Below are 26805 nucleotides of genomic sequence, written 5' to 3'. Positions count from 1 at the left end.
AGTGCAATTTTTTATATTTTTTTTTTTTGTGACTGGAAAACAGAAGTCAGTAAAATATTCTATGGTGAATATGTAAGGCCAGTAGTAAACCAACCCCCTTAAAAATCAGATTTGGGGCCTGTAAAACAGAGTGAAAGTTCGCTTCTCAGAACTGTATTTAGATTTTAGGCACTGAATGGTTCTACTATGACTTACAGATGGTTCATTCAGGAAAAGAAATAAAACAGGAGGGGTTACAGAAAAGGGGTGGGGGGGAAATAAGTTAACTGCACAGGTATCTATTGTCGCCTAGCGGAAAATAGTCGAAATTGTGGCTAACAGAGGTACAAAACATATGGAAGTGTGCAAATTACAATGCAGCAATTATGAAAAATCCGTATGTACCAAACGACCAGCTGGAAGTGGGTGGAAATGTCCTGAATAGCTGCCAAAGTTAGTAGCTATTTCACAACATTTGAAAAACAAATGCATTGTGGCTCGAGCTCCAAATGCTTCAGTACAGCATTCACAATGGTATTATTAGCTCTGCAAGCTATCAGTGTATGTATTCTGGCAGGAGGTTTTCTATTTCTCTTGGCTTCTTTACTAAGCAAAGGAACAATGGGTATGAAATGATGTAATATTTTTCCCATCGATGTGATCTAACTGAAATCAGAGAAAGTGTATTCGCACACTTTTGTGTAAAGCGTTTGTAAAATCGGAAATATTTAGAAGAGCATCTTATAGTCAACATTTTCTCCAGTGTCCCACAGGAAACAAAAAAAAACTCAAAAAAACTCCAAAACACCTCTTAAGGAAGTCAGCCTCAAAAATTTAACAGTTCAGTTCTTCCCTTTGGCTTTTTGTGAAGCTCAGCCACTCTATTTTTGTCAACCAAATGTAATTTATTGTCTTGGCTGACTCAGCTTTTTTGAAGAAAACAAAGCAGTGAGTATAGTCATCTTTGTTGTATCTCAAAGCAGGCATAAACATTCAAAAAGGTAACTGAGAAAAAGAGAAGTGCTTATATCCCCCTGCAGATGCCTGCACAAACAAGCTCCGGTTCTATGTCCTGCTCTGCCATACCTTATTCCCTCCATTGGGTTATTTATCTTCTTTGAGACTGCTTAAGGAACAAGATAAGGGCTTATGAGATAACAGGATTCCAAGCTATTTGTTAGGTATGAATGGTGTTCAAGTCACCAGGAACTCCTTCTGAAACCTTGGTCTTTTACAGTCTCATCTGCTTTCTCACTTGTTTCAGTTCAGGTTTGTTGTGAGTCACGGGCAGATGGTGACTATGAAGAGGAGAGGATCTACTGTCATACTAACAGGTGAGTTTACCTGTTAGCAAAGCAGTGTGCTGCTGACACAACCCAGCAAGTCTGAATAAGGCTTCCACCACAGAAACTCTCTCCAATATATATAGCTGCTGTCCAGGGATGAGATCCAGGCAGAGATGAAGATCCCCCAATAATCCTAGGTCTCACAAAACTTCTTTTTTTGTGTCTTCTCCCACATGGTCTTCTGGTAACGGCATAGCTATCTACGTTGTCTGGAACTGGTGGCCTCCTTTCCCTGCTTGCTGAGATATAAAGGGATATGGCATCAGACTATAAATCCTTGTGATTTCTAAGGGCTGGGACTTCTACAAGAGTCTTTAAAAAGAAAGGTTTGTTAAATTATCATTAAACATTCACATAAAATTGAATTTCGTTCATTTCCTCAGGAGACTTGCAAGACGGAAAGCTATGCCTATTCCCAACACTGGCTACACGTGTACTAGTGTTAAATGAACGCACCTGTGAACACTGCCGGACACTGTTTCATTTACCAGTAGAAATATAACCTTCACTACCAGAGGAGACACAACAGAATGCGTGATACAGCACATCTTCATTTTTGGGTTCTGGACTGAGCTTTGCCATTGCAATAGCAAGGACTAGGATGTTTGTGTTAAGATCATCTATCAAATGCATTAGAACCATAAAAAGGAAACAAAAGGACCACTTTATAAACTGACTTTTCAGATTACAACTCTGTTCTAAAGGTCAGCTTCAACATTAACAACAGTTAAATATTAATTTAGGGGAAGAGCAGAATCTTTAGTTTCTGGAATTAAATACCATGTCTCGTACATCTTCAGGATCCAGTCCTCTATTTGCTCACAGAGTCCCATTCACTTCCCTGGGCCCATAATTCCCTGAGTGATGACAATATGTACCAAAGCATCAATCATTTCTGACATCTTACATGTTCTAGCAGAAAATTTGATGATATTGGGATGATTGTGACTGAAAGCAGTAGTGTGACACTGCTGTTATTTCAGGACAAAAATCTCAGATTGTATCACAACTCCAAAAATGCACAAGAAGCCTGTTGTTGTCATTTGATTTACTGCAAACAGTAAAATATTCAACATTCTTGGGAAGAGCAGAACATTCAAAATTATACAGTGAAAGCTTGTTCTTGTATCAATAAATCTTTCTAAAAATAAATCATTCATAACATGGATTTTAAGAGGGCCTTTACATACCACAAGATGGAATGTCACAATACTCCCAAGACAAACTGTTGTCCTTCATGATGTAACACCATGGTTTCTCATCACCATCTGGATTTCTAATTAATTCAGGGGAGAGGAATTACAAGCATTAACCACAATGTTGTTCCAAGCTTTCCAGAGGTTTTCTGCTTTTTCCTTTTACCCCATACAGAGGACTGACAGGACTACCAGGTTTTGAGCCATCTGACAAAGTGCTGAAGCACCTGCTAACCCCTAAATGGGTGAGCAGCCCTTCAGTAGAATTCTTCATGCGTAAAGCTAACCAAGTCTAAGGTTCTCTAGGACCTGAAATACAGACACATGACTAAACACCTGTAAAATTTGCCTACAAGTACTGGGATGCATGTTCACATGGTTTAAATACAGCCCACACTGAAGTGCTTTAACAGACATCAGCTCAGCTATTTTCAGGACCAAATCCCATGGGATAGATTCTTTTTTAGATTTCTTTTTTTTTTTTCCAGTGAGGAAATTCCAACACAGGTAGTTTCATAGAAAATCTGTAACAAGAATAACTAGCAAAAATGAATTTGTGAAGCTCACGTTCATATTCCCTGGAGAGTCTGAAAAAATGAAAGACTATGTAAAAAAAAAGAATAAAAAATACTGTATTCCTCAAAAGAAGGGGGGGTGGGGGGTGGGGAATATCAGAGACAGTTTAGTGCTTTGTTACCTTGGTGTTAAACAGATTTTGGTTTGATTCCATTAAGGTTTCTCCATAGTACAATCTAAATGTCTTAATCAATGCCTTAAAAGCAACGAGAAATTTGCCCGGTTTATTCCTCCAATAATACAGGGGAACTTTGAAGACCCAGAAAGATCTGCAGTAGGCCAGGAAAAACAGACAAGGTAATTCAGGGATCCAGATAAACAGTAATTCTAATTTCAGTTGGATTTATCAGAAGCACTTGCTGTTATTGTAAGGTCCTTAAATGGTTGGGGTTTTTTTGATCTGACTGCTCTTCAGGAAAAGGTTAAAGCACTTTCAAATTCTCAGAACTGAAGAAGCAACACAGATTGACTCATCTTCTGCCAACAGTGTTTCTAAATTAGACTATTTAAGGAAGAAGATATCTGCGGGATTATATAGTGTAGCAGAGATATCCCCAGAAATTGTAACAAGCTGACGAAAAAGTGAAAAGCTCTTTTCTCAGAACACGTGCAGAACACGAACACAGCAGCTCCTACACCATTTTGTTCTTTGCATTTCAAATCTGCAAGTGAATATTGTGCTTAAATGATGCAAATGGAAGGGATCCGGTTTTACCAAAGCATAAAATATGTGCCCGATAAATTGCCATACTGTGCAGGGACACCATTAAACTCATATCTAAGTGCTTGAATCAGAATTAAGCCTTGGAAAGCAAGTTGATCTGGGTTAAGGGAGGGTGTAGCAACTGCTTATTATTAGTTTGTGTTAGATATAGAAGATACTTTCAACATGCATGCATGCTTTTTAACATCAAACAAATTGGGAATAATCTGATTTTCCTGAAATACTGGTCTAACTTTCATGAAAAAAAAATAAAACACACACACACACACAAAAAAAACCCAAAACAAAACAAAACAAAAAACAACAAAACCAACCACCACCAAACAAACCTAGGCATTAACCAGTAATTTATGGAGAACTACCTAACGTTTTCTGCTTCAAGCATTTGTTCATCTCCAGGATTCTCTCTAAATGGAAACATTTCCTTTAATTGTGGATATTCATTGATCTCATGGAGACCTCAGAGACAGGGGGATCATAAAGTGACTGACGAGAAAGCACAAACCTATATGCCACAAGCTACTTTTGCTATTGCTGAACAGAAAACTTCAGCAGAAATGTAGTTTATCAATATATGGAGAGGAATCTAATGAAGTTCAGCAAAGGCCAGTGTAGGGTCCTGCCTGGAAAGGGACAGCCCCGTGCACTAGCACAGGCTGGGGCTGACCTGCTGGAAGGCAGCTCTGTGGAGAAGGACCTGGGAGTCCTGACAAACAGCAAGTTGCCCATGGCCCAGCAGTGTGCCCTGGTGGCCAGCAAGGCCAATGGTATCCTGGGGGGCATTAGGAGGACCATGGCCAGCAGGTGGAGGGAGGTGATCCTCCCCCTCTGCTCTGCCCTGGTGAGGCCGCATCTGCAGTGCTGTGTCCAGTGCTGGGCTCCCCAGTTCAAGACAAACAGGGAACTACTGGAGAGGGTCCAGCAGAGGCTACAAAGATGATGAGGGGACTGGAGCATCTCCCTGATGAGGGAAGGCTGAGGGAGCTGGGGCTGTTTAGCCTGGAGGAGAGAAGACTGAGAGGGGATCTTGTCAAGGCCTACAAATACCTTAAGGGCAAGTGTCAGGAGGCTGGGGCCAGGCTCTTCTCAGTGGTGCCCAGCGACAGGAAAGGGGACAATGAGCACAAACTGAAACAGAAGAAGTTTCTTCTGAATATGAGGAAGAACTTCTTTCCTTTGAGGGTGACAGAGCACTGGAACAGGCTGCTCAGAGAGGCTGTGGAGTCCCCTGCTCTGGAGACATTCAAAACCCATCTGGATGTGATTCTGTGCAACCTGCTGTAGGAGAACCTGCTTTATCAGGGGGTTGTAATAAATGATCTCCAGAGGTGCCTTCCAACCCTGACCATTCTGTGATTCTGTGATATGTGATTCAATCAAAACTGAAACAGTTGAATCTTATTTGACAATAGTTTTGCTTTGGAAGAAATCCAGAAAAGAAATTTGACATGTTATTTCCACATCACTGAAATCTAGTGCTTTGATTTTTGATTTTCAAATAACTTTCCATTTTTGAAAATATTTTCCTTTATGTTATGTATTTCACAATTTAAGAGTTAGAAATAAAAAGTTAACCATTTCAATTTGGCTACTGCATTTCTTTCTCCTTTTGAATTTATGAATAATTTCAAAAGTTTTGCAATATGTTCTCATTTGAAAATAATAAAACCCCAGGAAAAAAAAGGACCTGGAATTTCCAAAATTATTTTGGTTCTGAGTTTCTTCCAGCAGACCCAGCTTTAGATCTAGCCTATCTACCAGATCTGGTCTTCCGTACACTTAACAACCCTTGGGTCAGTCTGTTAAGTCAGTTTAGCTTTTCCTAGACAACTTGCTTTGAGATTCCTGACCTTTCTCCCTTTCACAATACATCTCTTTATCTACAAATACAGGGCAAATGAGAACTTCCCCCACCTGCAGTAAGAGAAGGGCCCCAAGCCAAGCTGTACTGCTTTCTCGGTGCTGTTGACATGAAGCTCTTCGTAAAGCAAGTCTGAATCCCAAGGCAAGCAGCTGTGTCCAGAAATGGTCGTCTTTGCTGTACCTCTGTACTCCGTGCCATTGCCAACATAGCACCGATGGCTAGGAACTGGCAAAGCATAAGAAACTGGTCAGGAATCACTGCTAATTACCTGTTAAATAATTACTTCACAGCTGAAGTCCCAAAATGAGAGCCAGTGGGTCCAGTTCTGTATAGCGCCTTTCACCTTTCACAGGAATTGAGTGCATCAAATGAGATTATTTTTTTTAATAAATAAAGAGCCCAAGCAGTTAAAACTTCTGTTTAAAATTAGTAGTGAGTTAGCCTCATCTTACACATGCACAAATAACTCTTCAACAGGCAGCATGGCAGAAAATTAGACCTAAAATGTGTATTGTGTATGGAAGATTTTAGTCAGCAATCTGCAGCAAAGTCAGCAATATGGTTGGGGTTCCTCCTGTCTAATTTTAGACACAACTGAGCTCATCACTGGAGACTCCCTTTTTAGTCAATTAAGAGAAACAGGCATTTCTAGCACCAAACTGATCCAGCCTGTTTGAGGTGACTTTTTTAAGATGAGATTAATCTTGCCATACGTTCTACACTGACTGAATCTCCATTGACAATAAAGGGAGCTTAAGTCAAGCAGCTCAGATAGAGGTATCTGTGTTGCAAAGCGGTGAAAAAAATCCTGCCCTGCCAGCAAGTGCTTAAATGACCTGGTTTTGGAAAATACTTCTTTTTATGGCCTCATACATACCCATATATATACCCACTATACCCATGTATATTATATATATGTAGCTACATATTTCAAGTACATCAATTTTGCATAAAAAAACCAAGTAGGGTGAATTTTCTTGTTCACAGCTCATTTCTTTGTCACCTGCACATGGGTTACTTCTTCTGATAGGTCTGACACATACATATTCTATGACCTGTATACTCAGCTGCCAAGATCTATCAACAGCACATACCAGCCTTATGGCTGAAAAACATATGTGGATGCATTTGTATACAAATAGCTACACTGAGCAGAAAGTCTACACCTCAAAACACAGCTCAGAGTATCCCAAAGGAAACACAAAACCATCTAATGTACAAAGAAGATTAATTGTCACTGAGTGTCAGAGGTTTTCTTATCCAGCCATGTCAGTGTGACTTATCCTTGACATCTGTAAGACTGGTGGAATCTTCTTCTAAACTTATAAACATACTTAAATATATAACATCATGATACTGCCTGACTGTTGAAAAACACACTGTGAAGATGATCTATCACACCACACAGTGCACACAGCTATTGCCAAAGATCTGTTTATTTTGACAGAATAAGGTGGCACATGAACTGGGGCATACAACCAGCGCTGAAATAGTGAATCACAGCACTGAATAGTAATGCTTCCAAGTCATCAGTGTAGCAACAGACCTCAAACCCACAATCAAGCATATGGCATAAATTTGGGAGCTGAAGGTCAAGAAGATTGGTGCAAGAATTTCAGTGTGCATTAGCATACAAATACTTCGCAAAATTTGCTTTCTAGCTTGGCCTGGCAGACAATTCTGAAGTGATGAGCCAACATTTTCTCCCACCTGCACCCTGAATCAAATTGCCTTTATAACATGAATATAACATTAAATCAAACTCATATTTTAACAACCATAATCTAGGAACTCACAGAAAATAATTTGTCTGTAATTTGTACTGCTAGCAATCGTAACCATTTCTTGGCAGCCCTGCCATTTATTTTCTGGGCAAGCTGCAAGTTATGCTGCTTTGTTTGCCTGAAACAGTGTCATGAAAATACCACCATAATGCTGTACGCTAAATTCTTTCATTTATCCAGGGAAGTGCCAGGTGCTGGTTTTATTTGTACTGTATTTATTACATTCAGAAATTATTTAGTGTTGCCTAGTTTATGAGGATGAAACAAGAGATTCTGTTTCAGTGCAGAACCAGGGCCATATTCTGCAATACCAATGGTTTGGACAGCTTGCAGATGGTGTTTACAGGTTGTGCTCATCCCTGCCAGGCTTACAGTCCAATGCATCTCTGTTTTGTCAGGTCTGCTGCTTATAGCTAAAGCTGCCAGAAGATTATAACTGGAAGAATTTGGCCCCTTTCTAAATTACCCCTCATGTTCTCCTTCTGTAACTAAGAAGCCTAGGTTATGTATTGGACTTGTTGAGAGGAACAGTAATACCTCTTAGGCAGGTTTTTGTTTCTTTCTGGTTTTATAAGGTGTATTTTGGGCGCAGGAGTAAAGTGACTTCATCTAGTATCTTGTGGAAAAGCATCAAGGTTAACACAGTTCTTTTATTAGTAGCTTTCCATTGGCCTGTTCTCCACTCCAGCAAGCTTTATTTGACTGGCTTGCAGTAGCACCATGGTACTCACAGCACCGTTCATTAAAGGGCGATTTCTTATGTATCTAAGGCCATTGAAAAGTATATGCAAAGCCTAATATGCTTTATCGCCTATAATTCAGGACAAACAGTTTTCAAAAAAATCTCTGCAACTATCACAGTCAGATAGATCTTTTGCTTCTAATACTCTTTCTTGAACTATTACAACATTGAAAAAAAATCTTTTTTTCCCTCTTTGTCAGAAACGGTGTGTAGGTGGTCTGCTTTCAACAGTTCTTAATGGATTACTTTTGACTGGGAATCGTTCCTTCTCAATTCTTTATAGCTTCTGCAACTTCTTATAACTCTGAAACATTTTCTTATGTGGAAGAAAGTAATGGAGGGCATAATATATGTATTCCTCTTGTTCATTCACTTCCCTGCGGCACTGCCAATCACTATGTTAAGAGTAGAAATGGCCTAAACTTTCAGATTATGAAAGTTTTGATGCAAATGCAGATTCAAGTTACCCTGCAGACCTATGCCACTATCATCACTGTTTGTTTCTTCTCAGAAAAAAAAAAAAGCCATTAAAATTTAAAACTAGAAATAATTTCCTGTTATGATTTATTTTTAAAATCCAAAAGGTTTAAATAGCTCACATAAAACATTCCAGTTGTGTTAGGATGGCATATTTTATCAGCATGTCACACCAATTCTTTGCCTTTTAATATTTCAGTGGAAAGCAGTTTCAGGTCTTAAAATTAAAAGCAACCTGAAATAGCAGTTATCCAACCAGTTCTAATTGCTAACTTCCTGAAAACACTTCACAAGACTTTTTGTCACCAGATCTTGTTTCAAGTTCTGTAGTTACATACTTGAACATTTTCATGAGTTTCTTTTGGAAGTCTTTCTATAGAAAACAACGTATCTTTTAGATTTTCTTTTTTCCCAAACATCTCATTAGGAATTTTCATGATGTTTTTGATCTTTGACTGTATTTTCCTTCCAGATACACATAAGCTGTTTTATCCTGTTAATAAAGATATATTTTTCCCCGATGGTCCTAATCCTGGGACAGGATAGTTTTAAGTAACCCTTTCATTCAGTACTGCTTTGTTTTATCCCTGACCAACCTGTAATGCTTTTATTAAATACGATGTTAGATGAAGGTAAGCCCCCTTTTTGTTTACAATTGCCTTTACAAAAGGTCCTCTCCAGTGTCTTAATTATTAATCATCCTGATGGAAGAGTTCTTCAGAAAATGTACTTATTATTCAATGTATCTTTGTACCTTCATACTTGAAAATACTTAGATCAACTGAGATTTATGCTTGTTATAAAAGTTAATGTACAAATCTACCTTCTCAGTAAGATGAGTTCTTCCACATAAAGGTTTAAATCCAGAAATATATAAATTCTGCCAGTATTTTCTTATAGCTTAGAGAAGTAGTATTGTAGAAAAAAAGTAAGGATTGGTTCTTTTTCCACTTCATTTTTCTATTGATTATCTTCAATTCTAGCACAATAGTTATGATTTACAGAGTCATAAATGCAATCAAATAGGTAGCTGTATAGAGCTAAAAGGACCAATGTCAATAGGTAAGGGAATTCCAGCAGCAACAAACAAATCTCAGTGCTGTATTACTTTGACAGGGAAAGAACCTGTTGCATGTACTACCTTACGAGATTTTCAAGAGTATCTGAGCACCTAATTAGCACCTAATTCTTAATGAAAGCTTTCATTCTTTTCAATATACCTGTAGGTCTTTATGTTTTAGGAGTATGACCCAAGGTAAGTCTCTGGATAGGAAAAGAAACAGACTGTATAGTCATGAATGACGGTCAGTGGATGAGCAGTTGCTCTGGAGAAAGCCAGTAATGAGAGGGGAGGTGGGGTGTCTCTGGAGCACCTGAAGCACCCAGCATGGGCTGGTGGCAGAAAGCAGGCAGAGACAAACAATGCAATGGAGATTTTTGCAGTAATGCAGGGGGTGAGCTGAAAGCCTGTAAGCTGCTGTACCATGTCTACTGTATCTTCCCTTCAACCACCTTCCTAACTGACAATTACATAGCAAAACAGATTGAGTGGATTGAGAGATGTCAATCCCCTCACACTTCAAAAGAAGGTTTGCCCCCTGTAAAACATAACTAGCCATTACCACTGTCATGTCTCAAATAAATAAAAAAGTAGGATTAAAAAACACCTTTATGGCTTCGAATTAACCAGCACCCAATAACTAACACAGCTGCCAAGTCAGGCACTCTATCATAAGAGTAAGGACTAAGCAGCTGCTTCATATTAGCAGCTGCCAATATTAATTGTATTACTTTATACTAGGATTAAAACAAAGACTTGTAATCTAAAAAGGCACCACTGTAGGAACACAGAAGGCATCTTAGAAACCTTAGTGCCTACCAACATCTGGAAAAACCATTTCTTTGTAAAAATAAATAAGTTGTCTGTTGATCTCAAACCTACTCCTGCTCTGGCTGGAGAATATTTTGCTTATTCCTTGGTATTTGCCTTATCACTCAATCCTTAAAGAGTTAATCCTTGCTGTATGCTATACTGCTAACAGTAGAGCTTGTTAGCTTTCTCCTGTCTAGCCCACATTTGCCAAGATGTCAAATGTAAATGACTAATCCATAACCTCCATGCAAATGATGCTCCCTTCCTTGTTTGCATTTTTCTCTATATCATCCAAAATCTTTATTTTCCTAATCCTGTAAATAAAACTGGAAGATCAGAGTAGCTTCTCTCTTATTGCTCGCATCTATCACCTCCATAAATGACACCTTATAATTAATATTCTGCAAAGTCACAGTTATTGCTAGTCTCCTGTTCACTGTCCCCTATACTGGCACTTAGTGTAAGAGGTGGATTCTTAGTTGATAATGCCATGCTCACTCACTTCATCTTTCAATCCCTTCGACTGTTTATCATTGCAGGCGACAGTCTACTAGACCTAGTTTTTCTCCATGTAACTCCACCATTATTTGAATTATTCTGAAATAATTCAAAATCTGACAAAAATGCAACCCACCACTACAATTTCTGCAACAGCGCCCTAGGCTTTCTCTTCATTATCCTTGCCTTATTATCTCTTGCCCTATCCTCATGCAATCTCCCAGGAGACCCATAAAAATTTACCCCTTCAAAAAACTTAACTCTCCAAGCCATATCAAACCATAATGATGCTTTTTTATCTGCTATTCCATCCATTCTTCCACAATCATGGAGGAATACTGTCCTTTTTCATCCTAGTTTTATTACTAATCCCAATGCTCCATACATGTAAGGAACACGGAGCATCTCAGCTCCACTTACAACTCCTCTTCAACTCTTATTAGCAGACTTGCTTATCCAAGCTCAGTGGGGGACTGACTGGTTGAATACTCCCTTATTACTGTCAGCCAACAGAGCTTGTTATTGTACTTCACTCCATTTTTTTCTTCCCCTGGGATCCTAGAAAATAAAAAACTAAACACTAATCCAAAAGCATTCTAGTAGATTATAGATAACATTGGTAAACATAAATCAGGAAGTTAAGACTCATTATCTTCTGCTTTCTTTAGAAGTAAAAGATTTAAAACACTCCCTCCAGCCTCCAGAGCTGAATTTCCTATGCTGAAGTACCTTTTTCAGTAGAAAACTGCAAACATCCCATTTCAGTAAAACAACCACTAAAGAGGTGGGGGTTCCGTCTTTTTTACTTCTTTTATTGCCTCAAACTCCCCTGGTTTAACCCCCAAAAATGTGGCCAAGGTTGTTTTTTTTTCTGTATGTAGTTATATATTCAGCTATTCTGTCATCTTCCTTTTCTAAAAATCTTCAGCCTACTTCTGACACACACCACCACATCTCCTTACATAACCATAAACCTTCCACAGTTAGCACTCCAACTCATACTTTCTTTAAAGCTAGGGTACCCCTATAATTCCATTACCCACAGCCTAACATGAAAGAAAACCCACCTCTAGAAAACACAAAACGTATTCAAATATACCTTCCACAACTTCATACTTCATCATAACCAAAATACTAGCAAAAACATTATTGCTACTTAAACCTTAATCCCAAGAAAACTCAAGGCATATAATCCTCTGTGCAGTCATCCCAATAGTCCCAAACCCACCATCTACTGCAACCCACAACCATAGTGACACAAATCCAAACAGGCTTTCCATGTGCCACTTTCTACCTCTTCTTTAATCACGAAAAGCACCAAAATCTGCCACAACTCATCCAACCCACTGACTTACTTTATCACACAACTACCTTATTTTTCACAAATAGTTCCACCCCAAACTGTTGCTGAGTCCTAGTACAACAAACAGGCCAGAAATAAACCCCGGCTAGCCGTCAGGAACAGTGTACCGCCCAATGATTAGGGTAACTCTAGACTCCTTAAAATCCAGCTGAAAGCTGATGAACCATTGAAATATGTAGTGTTATACCCCACCTCAGTTATCTAGACATGATTACCAGCTATTCCTCTGATCAACAGTAACACAACAAAGCCACCTATAGAGACTAAATGTTTCAGGAAAAGGCTTGTCAACTAATTAAGCAGAATAAAGGTACCCAGCTAACATACCCTCCAATAAATCGAGAATAAACCTAAAAATACAAATGACTCCCCAAATTTACTAACAACCCACACCCAAACACAGTACCAAAGCAATGCTAAGGAGAAGGAAGTGTTTTTGTCCGGGAAATGGGGCAAAATATATATTAGTTTCCACTTGCATATCAATTAAGGTCAACGTAAGGTGAATGCCATAGTGGGTTTTCAACCACGGAAACCTAAAGGCACCAATCCCTTAAAGAAATAATTCTACATCTCCTTCCTTCACCTTCAACTGCCTTTAACATCTGCATAAACACTTATTATAATGAATTATCTGTCCTCTGTCCAAAATGCTTCCCCTCTTTCTTTAGCTATGTGTCCCTCTGTATTCACCCAACCCGTCTGCCATGGCTCCTGTCTGTTCAAAGAAACATGAAATGTCAAAGTAATTTTGCAACTACAATTATAGGTTTATAACTGTTTGTCAGAAGTTATCACCTCCAATGAGGCTAAATATTTCTGAAACACCTCCCAAAAAGTTTCCTCTCCACTCCCTATACCAACTTGGGCCAGAGATAAAGTATCATGCTCACAACCTTCTCAGGTGTCACTTCTTCCTCATATTTATCACCACCAAAGTGGCTGGGTCTGGGCCCTTTTTGTAACTCCCTGTCCAAAGAGACAACTATTGCTACTCATGGTTGGGTACCTGAGTTTGAATCTTCACCTAAAGCCTGGATTCAGAGTTCTCTCAGCAAGAACTCTCTCTCCAAAGTGAATGTGGCTACTCTCTTAATACAAAATCCTTATTTCTGAAAATAAGTGCATATTTAAGGGCAATTATTATGAATTAAACTTAATTAAAAATGGATCCTTGAGAAATTTTAAACAGCATGTTTGGGGAGGGATTTGTTGATGATGTATCTAATTTCGTTTGAAATTAAATTTCACTGAAAGCTTATGCATATCAACTGTCTCAGAATGTTTTTTTAAATGGCAGTTCTTTCTTTAGTACCGAAGGTTTCTTCTTGAAGAGCTAGAAAATAATGTATTACTACAAAGAATAGAAATCTATATTAAAAGCTGTCTTTTCTATATCAATCTCCTTTCTTATAGATATCTCCTATGCTACATTTATTACCTCCCATATGTTTTTTTAAGTCAGCTCATAATTTGCTAGGTGATGCATTGTCATTATGGTAATGGCTTGGCAATATATATATATATGTATATATAATGATTGTTTGCAAAAGAATTTTAAGATCAGTGAAAAGATGATTTTTGAGTACTGACAGGGACCCTGTAGTCCAAAAAAAGAAATAACTAATGGACAGATAAATAGGTATCTGTAAAATCACAAAAGTTATGATTATTCTCTGTTACTCACTGTTCTAAGCAGGGAAATGAAATTACCAGGCAGTAGGTTTTAAGGTAACAATAGAAAATACTGTTTCTCATCACATCTATTTAAAATCTGGAACTTCTTGACACGGCATGCTGTGAAAGGGAAAAGCATAAAGGATTTTTTTTAAAGAGTTTAGACAAATTCATGGAAAGCAGGTAAAGGTCTATCAAACATGATGGTCCAGCCATCTGCTAAGAAAATCCTCAATTACAAGAAGTATTTCTCAGTAATTGCCTGCTACTTACATTACTCCTCAGTCACCCTCTACTTCACCAGTGCTTGAGCTGCAGTAGTACTTAGACTTGTGATCTGGCCCAGGATGGCACTTCATTCATTAATATTTGTGAGTGTGATGTCAAGACAAATTAGCCAGTTTTCCACTAGAAACATATGAAGGCTGGTTATTCTTTGTAGAAGTCAAGGGCAGCAGACATCAGAGAGGCATCAAACATCGCAGCCCAATAACATTTTGGGGTACTTATGTCTATGAAACGGATTGTTTTCTTTTCTTTAAAAAGATGATATTTTTGCATCACAATTTGGGTTTAAGGTTGCCCTGATAAATGAATAATTTAGATTAAAGTACATTTTGGGAAGACCATAACTTTCTCGGAATCAAGCATTATAACCATAAGCTATTCAGACTAAAGGGTAACCTCACAATTCAGTCCTGTTAGATAGGCAAAAGTATACAAGACAGAAAAAAAGGAAAACAGAAAAAAAGCCAGCTGTGCTCACAGCATCAAATTGAAGCGTTGAAGAAAAAATTAATCTGAAATATATTTAAAAATCAGTTTTATGTGCTCTGAGAGCACAAACTCCCAGTGCTTTCACCAGAATGCCATTGCCCTGGTGTGATGATACTACCAGGTCTATAGACCCCAGCACTAATTTATTTGCATTAATTTAGAATGACTAAACCCTGGCAAAGAGGTTTTTTCTTTTTTAAACTTGTTTGCAAGGCCCTGACACACAAACAAAATGCTTCAGTTCCTGTTTTGTGTGGGGGTGTTAGGCAGCTGAACGCAGATGGATTGTAAGCATCTAAAGCCATTTGTTTAGCAAACCAAATGTTTGCTGTATTATTTTCAAGTAATCAAAGAGCACCTGCTTATTTCTTGTTCTAAGCTGGTGAGACAGAAACCAGTATTACAGCAATAACACTGTAAACTATTTATAATCCAGGCCGTGCTGGGTGGATGTTTATGCACAGCGTTACTGCTTTGGGCAGGGGAAGATCATAACAAAACAGCATTTTGAAAAGCAGTTTCATGTGAAGATGAGCAGTGCACAGTCCTCCCGGGGACACCAGGTAGCATGCACACACGTGTGCCACGCACACACAGCCCCTCACCCAGATCCATGCCCCAGCATTCACAAAGCCTGGGGCAAATCTCCCTAGGGCAACTAAAGGACAAAAACCCCAGAGCTACAATATCACTCCTTATGAAGGACTTAGAAGAGTCACAAGCCCATTCCACACAATTGATAGTGTGAAACCTCAGGACCAGTTCATATGCCACTCAGTTTGCCAATTCACTCCTGCTATTTGCTATTTCAGCTGTACTGCTGGTCTCCCAAATGGATAATTTTTTTTCAATGCCTACACCACTTGTTAATCATCAGAACAAAAAAGAATATCAGATACCAATTCCAGTGTTCATTACTATGTATTTTTACCCCACCACCCAGCTGAACCAACTAGGTGCCCACCAGAGCTACCAGGAGTCTTGTCTTCAATTTTGATGAGCCCTGGGATTTATGTACTCAGAAAGCCACAGCCAGTGAGTTGATGGGTTCACAGGCCGGTATGACTGAAGGTCTTTATAATTCACGCTTGAAACCTGCTGAATTTGAAAAGTAACCACTGATTGATATAACTTGAGAATTTAACATGCAGGTAAGCTTTACAAGCAGATTTAATCCCTGCAGTGAGAAATGTTAAATCTTGCAGAGGAAAATTATATCAGAAACTATGTAGCATCTAATAAGAAGCAAGACAAAATTAACACGTAGGCACCAAAAACCAGCTTTCTCTGCCCTCACCCACCAGTGCAAGTAAGGATTTTTAAGTAAGTGGTACTGGGCTAAACATGTTATTAATTTAAAGTACAAGGTAACCCAAACAAAGGGTGTGCATTTTCGCTCTGCTTCCCACAGTAATCTAGTGCTGCCAAATACAGTCAGCTGCTAGATTTTGTCAGAGTATAAATCCCTACTTTATGAGAAGACGCATGGATCTGTGGGGAAGAGTTTGCACTAGAGTACAGATCTCTGACTGATCCTACGAGATGGAGGCATGCGTTTATTTTACGGGCATGAGTAATCAGATTAAAATTTCTGTGTTTAATTTTCCATGGACTAAAGGACACGAACAAATATTTTTAGAATCAGGGTCTTGGTGGTGAAGAGTGTGTTGTGTTCTACACTGGAGGAATACATTAAACACTTGTTCTGTGTGACTCTTCAGTTATTACAAGAAATGTCTGCAAAGGCAGAATACAACAGAGGCAAAGAAACACCAGCTTCGCATCCAGATGAAAACTCCAAATTTCCTGCCTGCTGGTAGGCTGTTAAACTTACCAATATTGCAGTACTTTCCTGCATAATTTCCTTTGCAATCACAGACCGTTTTCCCACTGAAGGTAACCATTTTACATTCTCCACCATTCATGCAAGGGTCATAAACACAACCTACAAGCAGAAACCAAAGATCAAACCAAAGGTACACACTATTCAAGAGAATCAGTCCGTTCGAACTTCCTTTAGTACACCTTCCCACGCACAAGCATTTTGGGGAAGTTCTTACTTTTTCGCTCATCTCAGCCCTACACTTCATAGAAATTGAAGGAAACTCTGCTAATTTCTGCCGACCGAGGTCTGTCTCATTGTTGTCACTTGCATTGGATAATGTGAGCCTAGCTATTGAAAGATATTATCAATTAAGAATAGGTAAAATGGGGGTGGTGATTTTTATTACTAGTGGTGACGGCAATGGCATTAGCACTTCTTTCTGTGTAGAGGGTTCTGCCAATTCCAAGTTTGCCACTGAGCTGCATTAAAATTTATAATAATGTATCTAGCAGGGAGCTCAGTTAAATATTTTAGAATCTGTGACTGGGAAGTACTAAGTCTTATCAAGTTTCACAGCTCTCCCATGGACTCCCAATGTCCTAGAAAGCCACCAGCTCTCCAAGCTTTAGTTTCCGTTTCTATAAGGTGGGAATAAAAGCACCTACCTATTTCAAAGGGCTTTTATGAAGCTTACTCAGTACTGTAAGTTACTTGGGAATCTGGGCAAGGTAAAAGTCAGCCAGACAGAGTAACAGAATAGCCATAACAGAGCAAATATAGGTGAGGCATATGGTTTGTTTCCCACCACCTCTCCTTCCAAAAGGGAAGTGCTGTGATGGCTTCATCAGAGAAGTGACAAACCAAAGTGCATGCCCTGCAGCGAGCTGGCCAACTGCTTTGGGCACCTGGCAGCCCCAAAGCAAGGAGGAGGCTTCACAACATAAGCATCACCCTGGCCAGGAACGGGTATGCTGGGCCAAAAATGGCTTTGATATTCTCACTGTCCTTTAACCCCACTCCATGCAGGCCAATAGCTGTAATACAAAAGAGTGCCTTACCTTTGTGTTCAACACTCCGGCACTCGATCTGGCCATCCACACACATGCACTGCTCCACAGCTCCTTGTTGGACTCTTGACCAGCTCATACCCACATCAAAGAACTCGTAGAGACTGTTGTCAAAACATTTCTCTGAAACACAGTTTAAAAAACAACACAAGCTTTCTGAGGTTACTTTTTTGCAAGGAATGGCACCACAACCTCCATCATTCCCTGCTCATCCCTTTTTTTCCCGTTGAGCAGACACGTGTTTGTTGACAGTGCTTCTCAAGCAAGCCAGCCTCCATAGTGTGGAGGCACTAAGCCACCATAGCAGCAGCTCCAATGACCTTGAGGCAGATGTGGCTTTCTCCAAAACCCTATGAGCGTGACAGCACCACAATTACTTAAAGCCCTTCCACAAGTTCATTCAGTAAACACAAAAAACTGAATCAGTGGTATCTATCCCACTTCACTGCATCATCCATAGATGATGGGTTATGCTAGAGAGAGTGGAGCATTCGGATTGAAAAAGGCTTCTTTGCCTGTTGTTGGGAGAGAAGCCTAGAGCCACAGGGAACATGGTTTAGTGGTGGACTTGGTAGTGTTGGTTAATGGTTGAACTCGATGATCTTAAGAGTCTTTTCCAACCTAAACAATTCTATGATTCTGTGCAAAGCCTTCATTAAACAACAGCGAGCACATTTGAAAACCCTCAGTGTAAAAGCCTAATTCCTTGCTCGACATGCAGTAAATTGGGAGTGACACCACCATAAAACTGGAAAAATAACCCAACAAAGCCTTTTGGCCTGACTCTCCTCCTTTGACAGGGACTACCCTGAAGGTGGAGTAGCTGCCCAGGTGCAAATCTGATATCAGAGGAAAAATTGTAACAAACCCATGTGCACATATAGATAAGGGATAAGGCATCACTAGAAATTTTGTTGCTTTTTCATGTCTCTCTGCCTTACCTGCTAGATGGTATTATTAGTAATTTTCAAATATGTAAGGAACATTTAAATCTTAAAAACAGCAAAGGGAGGGTAAGAGGCTCTTTGTGTTTCTCGTAGCTTAATACCTCACTGGCTCAGAGAACGCTTGGATTTATAATTGTATAATCAAGCTATTTTCAGCTGTCCTGTCAGTAATGGATTGTCTGTCATAACCATTTTGAAATCCACCTACACAAACATTCACGCCGCAGTGGTCTCTCCCATCACAACAGCACTACCTTTTCATTAAGCGAACACTAATGAGCTCTACTTACTGCTGATATGTCATGTTGTGACACTCATGGGAGAAGATACTTACTCATCTGACAGTCCTTGCCTGTGAATTCCTCGGGACAGGTACAGTGGTACATCCTGTGGCTATGGCTGAGAGAGCAGGTCCCTCCGTTTTGGCAGGGGTTGTTTGCACAGTGATCTAGACAGGCCACGCAAGAAGCTGATGTTAATAGGTGCCAGAGAAACCATGCTTTGCTCTGTCAGGCATTGGCTTCTTTACCTAAACCGTTTCGGTTCAATCCGTGGTGGTTTTAATACCATCTATTTAACCTAAAACAAAGTTTACCCAACCAATTTACCTTGGTTTTGTTTCCAGCTGTATAGCAGCTCTATTTATCCAGCTTTTAAAAACCGGAGAGTAAATCACCGAGTTGAACCTTGTCCCTCAGAGGAACTTGTCCAGAAGTGGTAGGTCCAGGCACTCACGAAGTTGCCGGAGCTGCCACGGCAGTGAGGAAGACGATGGGAGCAGTGCCCGGCAGATGGCGCTGTGCCTTTACACTGGGCAGGGAAGGCTGGCGCTGCCTCCGCCCGGAGCGGCGCCCCGCACGCTTCGCATGCCAAAACCAAGGGCCGGGATGATGCGCCTCCCTTTCAAGTCAGACGAAGGACAAACCCTCGACAGAAGAATTTGCTATGGATTTTTTGGATTACGTCTAAAACTAATGGATAGCTGGAACAAAGGGAAAAGTATGAGGCAAAAGAAGGACACGTCCAAGCAAACCAGGCCACGCAAGGACCGGTCTAGCATATCTCTTTCTAGGCAGTTCTCTAAATCATGGGGAAATATGGTGGGAGGGGAGAGGATGTCCCAGGACAACCCTCTGACTCCTGCAGGAGAAGGTTTCCTTGTCAGGCTGCAGTACAAAAGTTGTACAAGTCTTGCTGGCCAGGCAACAATCGTGACTTCAGGCAGCATCAAGGGATCTATCTCCCCTGAAGTTAACCAACATCATGCTTTACACCTGCTACAGAGCTGGCCCAGCAGCTTCAAGGCATTTGAATCTCCTTTTTTTAAAGGTAGTCCAATTCTGCAAGGGCAACTCTAGAGTTGCTCAGTCTGGGTAGTCCTTCAGCTAGAGTGTGGTCCTAAGCATGGGATGCAACATGTAGAAACACAGGCACACACATACAGGGCTGAAGTGAAGCATGAAAGGTACATCCTGAAGTTTGCTACAGCAGCGTAAATGTGAGGTTCCTCTGCATGGATCAAAATATTTACTTCAGAATACAGAGGTGTCATTAATATCAGATAGCAGGTCTGGGTGTATTCACTGGTAGTTTCACTCCAGGATAACATCAAGGGAAGGCAAGTAAAGGCAGTGACATTCCTACTGTTCCTGCTGTTTGATAGTTATGAAACTTTTAGTGGTGTAATGTTTTACTCAAAGGAAAATCCTATATTTCCTATTCCCATCACATCCAAACCATTATTTGATCTCCAAGCCATCTTCTGGTACAGCAGTGCTCCATTCATTTTTTTGTACCCTTGTTAAATCTGCAAAAAGCATTTCCAGTCCTCCATTTCTTTCCCAGTTAGAGTCCCTCACTACGCCCCACTCACCACTCCAGCTGACCTCCCTGGGATGTTCTATGTCCCTTCCTCACCTTTCCTGGAGTCCAGGAACAATTTCTACTCATAAGCACATGGACATGTCACAGCTCCCTGCAGGGAATCCTGCCCACCATTAACTGGGGAGTGCCAAATCCCTGCCTGTTCAGCCAGTGTCTAAACCCACCCACAGTACCTCCCAGCCCTCACAGGTAAAACCTTCTGTGCTTGCTAGCAGCCACCTTGACTGCAGCTTCACCTCTCTGAGGTTCTGCTAAACCAGCAGTAGCCTTGTCTTGCCTTTCTACCCATATCTTCCCAGAAAAACTTCCTATTTCTGTTACTCACCTTTCCCAGAACTGGGACTGCCCTTCCCCAGAGCCCTTCTTGGGACATGCCTCTTCCTCCTGCCTGTGCAGCCCACACTGCTCTACTTCTCCTTTCCATATCAGTCCAAATGTCTCTTAAAAAAACCTCCCCATCTGGCACTTTTCTCCCAAGTCTGGGCCTCCCTGGGGTTTTGACCATTTGTCTGAGATTTCCAGACATTCAGAGCAGTAGTCCTGGCGGTGGTCCTAACGGGCTGCCCAAGATCTGGAAGTCCCACACATAGGGGCATTGCACATTCATGCATATATGCACATATATGCGAGCCACACGTGCAAGGCCAGTTGGCCCATGTGTGTGAAGGGACTCACACTGGGCAGCTAATACGCATGGTCTCCACAGAAATCTCCCAGGCAAGAGTGGAGGATCATCTGGAAACCTGAACAAATACCCGCTGAAGGCGATGATAAAGCACCCACTGATTTTAAGGGAGTTTCAACAAGGGCTTCAGGTGCCAAAGGAGCAAGCTCTGGCTCTGCACAGTGCAGCACTAACACCTCCCTCCAGCAGCACCCTCAAACCTGAGCTTCACTTCATCCTGAGGCTAAAGGCTTTTTGGTTGAACTTTCTCTTGAATACGGCAGCTGTATTCTTCTGGATCAACGCCTCTAAGAGTCGCCTAACATTGATTTGCAAGCAGCTGCAATGGTTTCAAGTTGAGTCCCCCTGTACACAGGGTATTCCGGGCCTGGGGGCAGTTCGTGCTTCAATCCTTGCTTTCAAGCTGCTCCTTCCAAATCCCAATTCACACTTCCCTTACCAATCTCTCATGGCCAAAGGATATTTTTTCTCCCTGAAATTTCTTTTTTTTTTTTTCTTGTTTTTCAAATGTCAGTAAAGTGGTTGAGAATCCACTCAAAATTTAATATTTTAGTGGATTTTTTTCCCAACAAGATCATATATTTTCCACATTTGAAGGATCAGCATTACTCAGTTTGACTTCTTTTTTCCTAGGGGAACTTTCCTCCCATTTGCTTGAAATTCCCTTCAGCTGTTTTGCTGCTTCTTCCTTTCAACCTCCTTATAAACCTTCCCTCTTTAAGCTGTGGCTGGTGAGCTGTTAAACATTTTCCATGTCCAAATAGAGTGCTTGCTGCTTAAAAAAAAAACACGTAGACTTATGTTTATAAATAGATTAACAACTAAGGAGCTTGTGTTTAATTTTACAAAATTCTTAATGCTTCCAGAAATAAAGTCTTTTCTTTGCAACAACTAGCAGTGACCCAGCTACCACATCCTTTTTTCTCTTTCCTTTCCTCTCTCACATATATAACATCTTTTTTTTTTTTTTTTTTTTTTCGGGGGGGGGGGGGGGGGGACCACCAAAAAAACAAAAAACAAAACAAAAAAACGACAGTAGCCAGGGCAAACCCCCACTGGCATTAAGGTATATTAACAGAGATACCCTTCAGTGAGGGGCAGGCTGACAGGATGGCTTTCTTGTTGCAAACCACCCTAGCCAGCGCTGGGGTGGGTAACAGGGAAAAATGAGCCAGCAAGCTCGAAAAGGCTTGCAGGCAGCCAGCTCGCTGCAGAGATAGCTGCAGTGGAGCTGGCAGGGCAATGGGCAGCTTGAGGGACAGAGGTGAGACAAGGCACCCCCAGAAATGCAACACTAGGTTTGGAGATCTCCTTCTTCAGCTACTGGAAAAGCCTCGAGTCAGCCAGCCACCACTGCGACGGTGTTTCACTGAGGGATTGAAGCAGTCACCAGTTACAGCTTCCAACATTTCATGCACTGCGAGGGCACTCATGAGTACGTGCAGCCCTCATAACCTGACTCTCGTAAGCGTGAACAGTCTATAAAGTCTATGTTCATGTCTGACATACTTGCATTACAAAGGCACCTATATTGCTGTTTGTTTTGGGGTTAGGTCATTTGTCTCTGATCTACTGTTAATCTGTTTTAAGGCCAGGCTGGAAAATAATTTAAAGTTGTTAAGTTTAAAATGATGATGCTGTGCACTGCTTAATTTTAGACTGTCAGCATGATTCAGCATACATTGGCTTTTCAAGCACTCAGGTAGATTGCAATCAGCTTGGCAATAAGACTTCTGACACAGCGGAGAAGTCCCTGCAAGGGCATGGTGGAAAATACTCTTCGTTTGAAAGTGGGAAATGAACATCTAAGGGCATTTGGTCGTGTCCTGCAGACTAAACAAGACAGGTCACATTTGAGAGTAGTGAGATGGAGAAAAGAGGAACATGATCAGCATTTAGACACATGCAAGAAAAACCTCAGGGGCATCAAGTCTGATCAGTGCAACACCTGATTTTTCAGTGCTGGTCTGTTGCTGTATAAATCGAGAATTAGCTATATGTATTCCTTTTAAAATGAGATTCCCCCAGCATCCAGCTCATGAAACACGTTTATCCAGAGACAAGCAAGGACCAGTCATCTAGGTACTGCTGAGGACAGGAATGCAAGCTACCCACTGAACTGCTCGGGACATGGTGCTTTCACCCAGTGTGTCAGTTAAAGTGTCTTATATGAGGAGACTGTGCCACAGACCTTGGCTTCCCATTTTAGATCTTTGCAATGAGGTAACTGTAGCATCAAAGTGTAGTGACTGCACCACAATGCCATAGCACTGCTCAACTAAAGTAACCCTTTCATTGTGCATCAGTACTCCTGCAATCAATGTGTCTGTCCTCTTGCCTTCTCTGACACAGCCCGAAGCCCAAGGAAGTCCAGTATTGAAGGTCAGGAAGGACAGCTGGAAGTAATGGCTGTGTGTTATACAGGGTGTGAAATGTTTCTACACCTTCTAAAAAATTAACTAGTCAAACGGACAGAAAATGTAGCTGATTAAATGAAGGGAAAACTAAAAGGCACCTCCAAGTCATGAGGGAGGAGAAGACAATCACGTCTGTGCTCAGCTCCAGCAGGAGTTCAGATTTCCGTGTTGGCGTTACCATAATTTCTCTCTGTGACTCCAAGTGAGTCAACAAAGAGTGAATTAAAGGCTGTGCGATATTCACAACCTAATGCTATGGTTACGCACAGTCACCAAGCAATCCCGGAAACAGTTAACATGAAGGCTTGCTCCACGTACGGCAGATTAAAGTACCACTGAAGATTAAAGTACCACTGAAGGCACGGTCCCTCCTTACTGCAGGTGGCAAAGTAGGAGCCAGGTATCTGGGACAACTCCGCAACGGCTCACCTTACCTGAGTGGTCTTTGGGCAACGAAGCGCAGTGTCCCCATCTCCTGTCCCGGTCATAGTTGTGTGTTGTTGAACACCTAAAAAAAATTAAAGGTGCAGTTTATTGCAGTTTTAAACAACCTGGATGTTGGCACTAAAGCTATATGGCCTTAATGCTTTGGCAACCTGGAAGTTCATTGGGTTTTTTATACTTAGCATCTGTTTCATTCAAACTCCCTTAACACCAGAGGAAAAATAAGCTTTTTTTTTTTTGGTAAAGATGCTCTGCCTTATTTGTCTCAGATTAAGTACAGATTAAGAAGGAGATGTGAAAGCAGGATCTGAGATCTCCAACAAATCCTCCAGAACAAACCCAACCTTCTTTCTGTTTCTAAGATTAGAAAATGAAAGACAGAAACAAAAACCAAAACAAAGGCAAATAAATTATGTCTCCTTTATTCATCACAAAACCAGCAAAACAGGATCCAACCTATTTTTCATGCCTATCAGTTACTTTAATAATCCGTGGAGGCGGGAGACTGTCCACAGGGGGACTTTCCAATGGCTTTCAAGCAAATGTATTTTGCACTTAGTTCCTTTAAATCATTCCTATTTTTTAACTTGACAGATGAAATGAGGAAATAACTGACAGGGTGGTGGTGTCCAAACACACAGAAAAAAACTCTTCTTTTTGCAGGGCAGGAGGCTGAATCCTGCACGCCACTCTGCCCGTGCGAATCCTATCGAGACAAAGTTTGACAGCCGTTTATCCACACGTTTTTCCTGCTCTCATCGATCCGTTATCTCCCAGGCTCACAGCACTCCAAGGAGCACCAAGCTGCTATTCTCCATTTGCAGAAGCAGACTTGCAGGCTTCCCCAAGGCCACACAAAGAGTGTGTGACTGAACCAAGGCTAAACCTTGGAGGTCCACGTCCTGTCCCAACGCATTGTCCACTAAAACATTCTCCCTAACCAGTTCTAATGGAGCATAATAATCAGTGACATGGCATTGGAAGAAATGGGTGTTTGCTTAATTTAATGTGCCTGATAATCTATTTTTATGTGTTTTTACCATACCTTGAACAGTTTTGTTATCAAAAGTTTTTCCCCCTAAGACATCACAAGGTAGATCAAGCATGGTAGAGTGTGTCTACCATTTTAACTGCCCTACTTTGCTTCTTAATTAGATAATATGTGCTATTTAAAATGCATTAATTCTTATGGAGCATCTGAACAGGCCACATATATTAAGTCTGGTGACTCAATTACATCAGGTGCACAACAAGAAAGGTACTTGGTAGTCTAGAGCAGATTCACTTGACACGTACGTAAAGAGTCTACTTTCTCAAAGGCATTAAGGCCTGTGTGACTGCTGGGAGTCGATGGAAATTTCTCCGTGTCCCTTTGGTGGGAAGGGCATTGTGCTTTTTTAAAGGATGGACTATTACATGTGAGGATCAAGGTGAGGAGTATGTTACAAGTGGTTCTCAGCACTGCTTGTGTCATTGTTGGCAAAAGCATCTCTGACTGAGCACTTCACCTGTGCCAGCCATGACGGGGAAGGAGAATCCAAACTTTTCTGACCTTTCTGACTGACGTGTTTGTTGATTTAGCTGAGCAACATTATGCTGGGAAGCATGGAAGAGGCAAATGGAAAAGGCCCTGTATACACCTAAAGAATGCAAATTTTGATCATTAGGGCAAAAACCCCCCATTTGTATGTAAACTAATACTCTCTGGAATCTGTCCAGCAGCAGCCAAGTTCTAAGTAAATGGAGAACTCAATTTTTCCCCTCTTAAATGTTTTTTATTATCAGAGACCCTGACAGAGGCTTCTTCCACCAGCTTTCTACAAATCACTGGTCCTCCCACCCAATGCTGTTCACAGGCAGTCCCCTCCTTCCCTATCACCTTGCAGTGACTACAAAGAGGTTGGTCCTCCCTCACGATGCCAGGCTGCCTCCTCAGTGCCAGGCTTCTTGCAAGTTCACATAAACCTTCTACATTTTCCAGCACTAATCTCTCAGTGTCAGGGAGAAATTTAGCACACCCTCAAAACTACTCCACCAGTCTCCCTCCTTTTCTTTTTAAAACCTTTTCTTATGCTGGGAGGTTTACAAAAAATGCGATGACATTTCAGTCTCATGGGATGTCACCTCCGGCAGCCAGACCAGTCAAATGGGCTTATTATTTCTTTGTGCTACTTGTAAGTGAGCCCATTCTCTAAATTCATGAGATAACAAATGTATTTACATCAGCATGTCACATAGAATTGCTAAGAAAAAAGTGAAAATTTAAAGACACAGATACTGAATTAATTACACTAGAAAAGTCCACTACTAGGGATCGATTTAAAAAACATTTTAAACCCATGCATGATAAACGACATGGGAATGGAAGGACAAAGTGGTGTATCACAGATGAAGCCTTAAACAGTAAGCAGTAAACAGAAAGTGGGCTATTTTACCCATCAAGAGCATTGGGAGCCTTAATAAGAGGACATTCTGAACTGCAAGCAAAGCCTCGAGCCAGAGGCAGATTGGTGTAAGGAAAGAGCTCTGCCATCACACCTGGTGCTGTCATCATGCTCAAGGCCTGGAAGTTCCCTCAAACGTTTTTAGGTGTTGTCCTGACCAGGAGAGAAGTTCGGACTTTGCCCAACACCAGAGCAACCACCAGCAGCACCATAAAA

General features: G+C 40.9%; 1 protein-coding gene across 1 annotated transcript in view; it reads right to left on the bottom strand.

Moving 5' to 3' along the window:
* HGFAC (HGF activator) overlaps window positions 1-26805 on the bottom strand; it is a 48664-nt gene that overhangs the window by 9035 nt on the left and 12824 nt on the right. Inside the window, exons 4-10 of the mRNA XM_080411276.1 lie at window positions 24136-24209; window positions 19050-19163; window positions 17760-17891; window positions 16711-16821; window positions 5736-5910; window positions 2516-2601; window positions 1324-1564 (exon numbers count right to left, since the gene is read on the bottom strand). Coding sequence (XP_080267402.1) covers window positions 1324-1564; window positions 2516-2601; window positions 5736-5910; window positions 16711-16821; window positions 17760-17891; window positions 19050-19163; window positions 24136-24209 — 933 coding nt within the window. The remainder of the gene's footprint in view (window positions 1-1323; window positions 1565-2515; window positions 2602-5735; window positions 5911-16710; window positions 16822-17759; window positions 17892-19049; window positions 19164-24135; window positions 24210-26805) is intronic.

This window comes from Falco punctatus, assembly GCF_963210335.1.
Source record: "Falco punctatus genome assembly, chromosome: 1".
Classification (NCBI taxonomy): Eukaryota; Metazoa; Chordata; class Aves; order Falconiformes; family Falconidae; genus Falco; species Falco punctatus.
The sequence above is the reverse complement of the archived record's forward strand: the minus strand, read 5'-3'. Positions and strand labels throughout refer to the sequence as shown.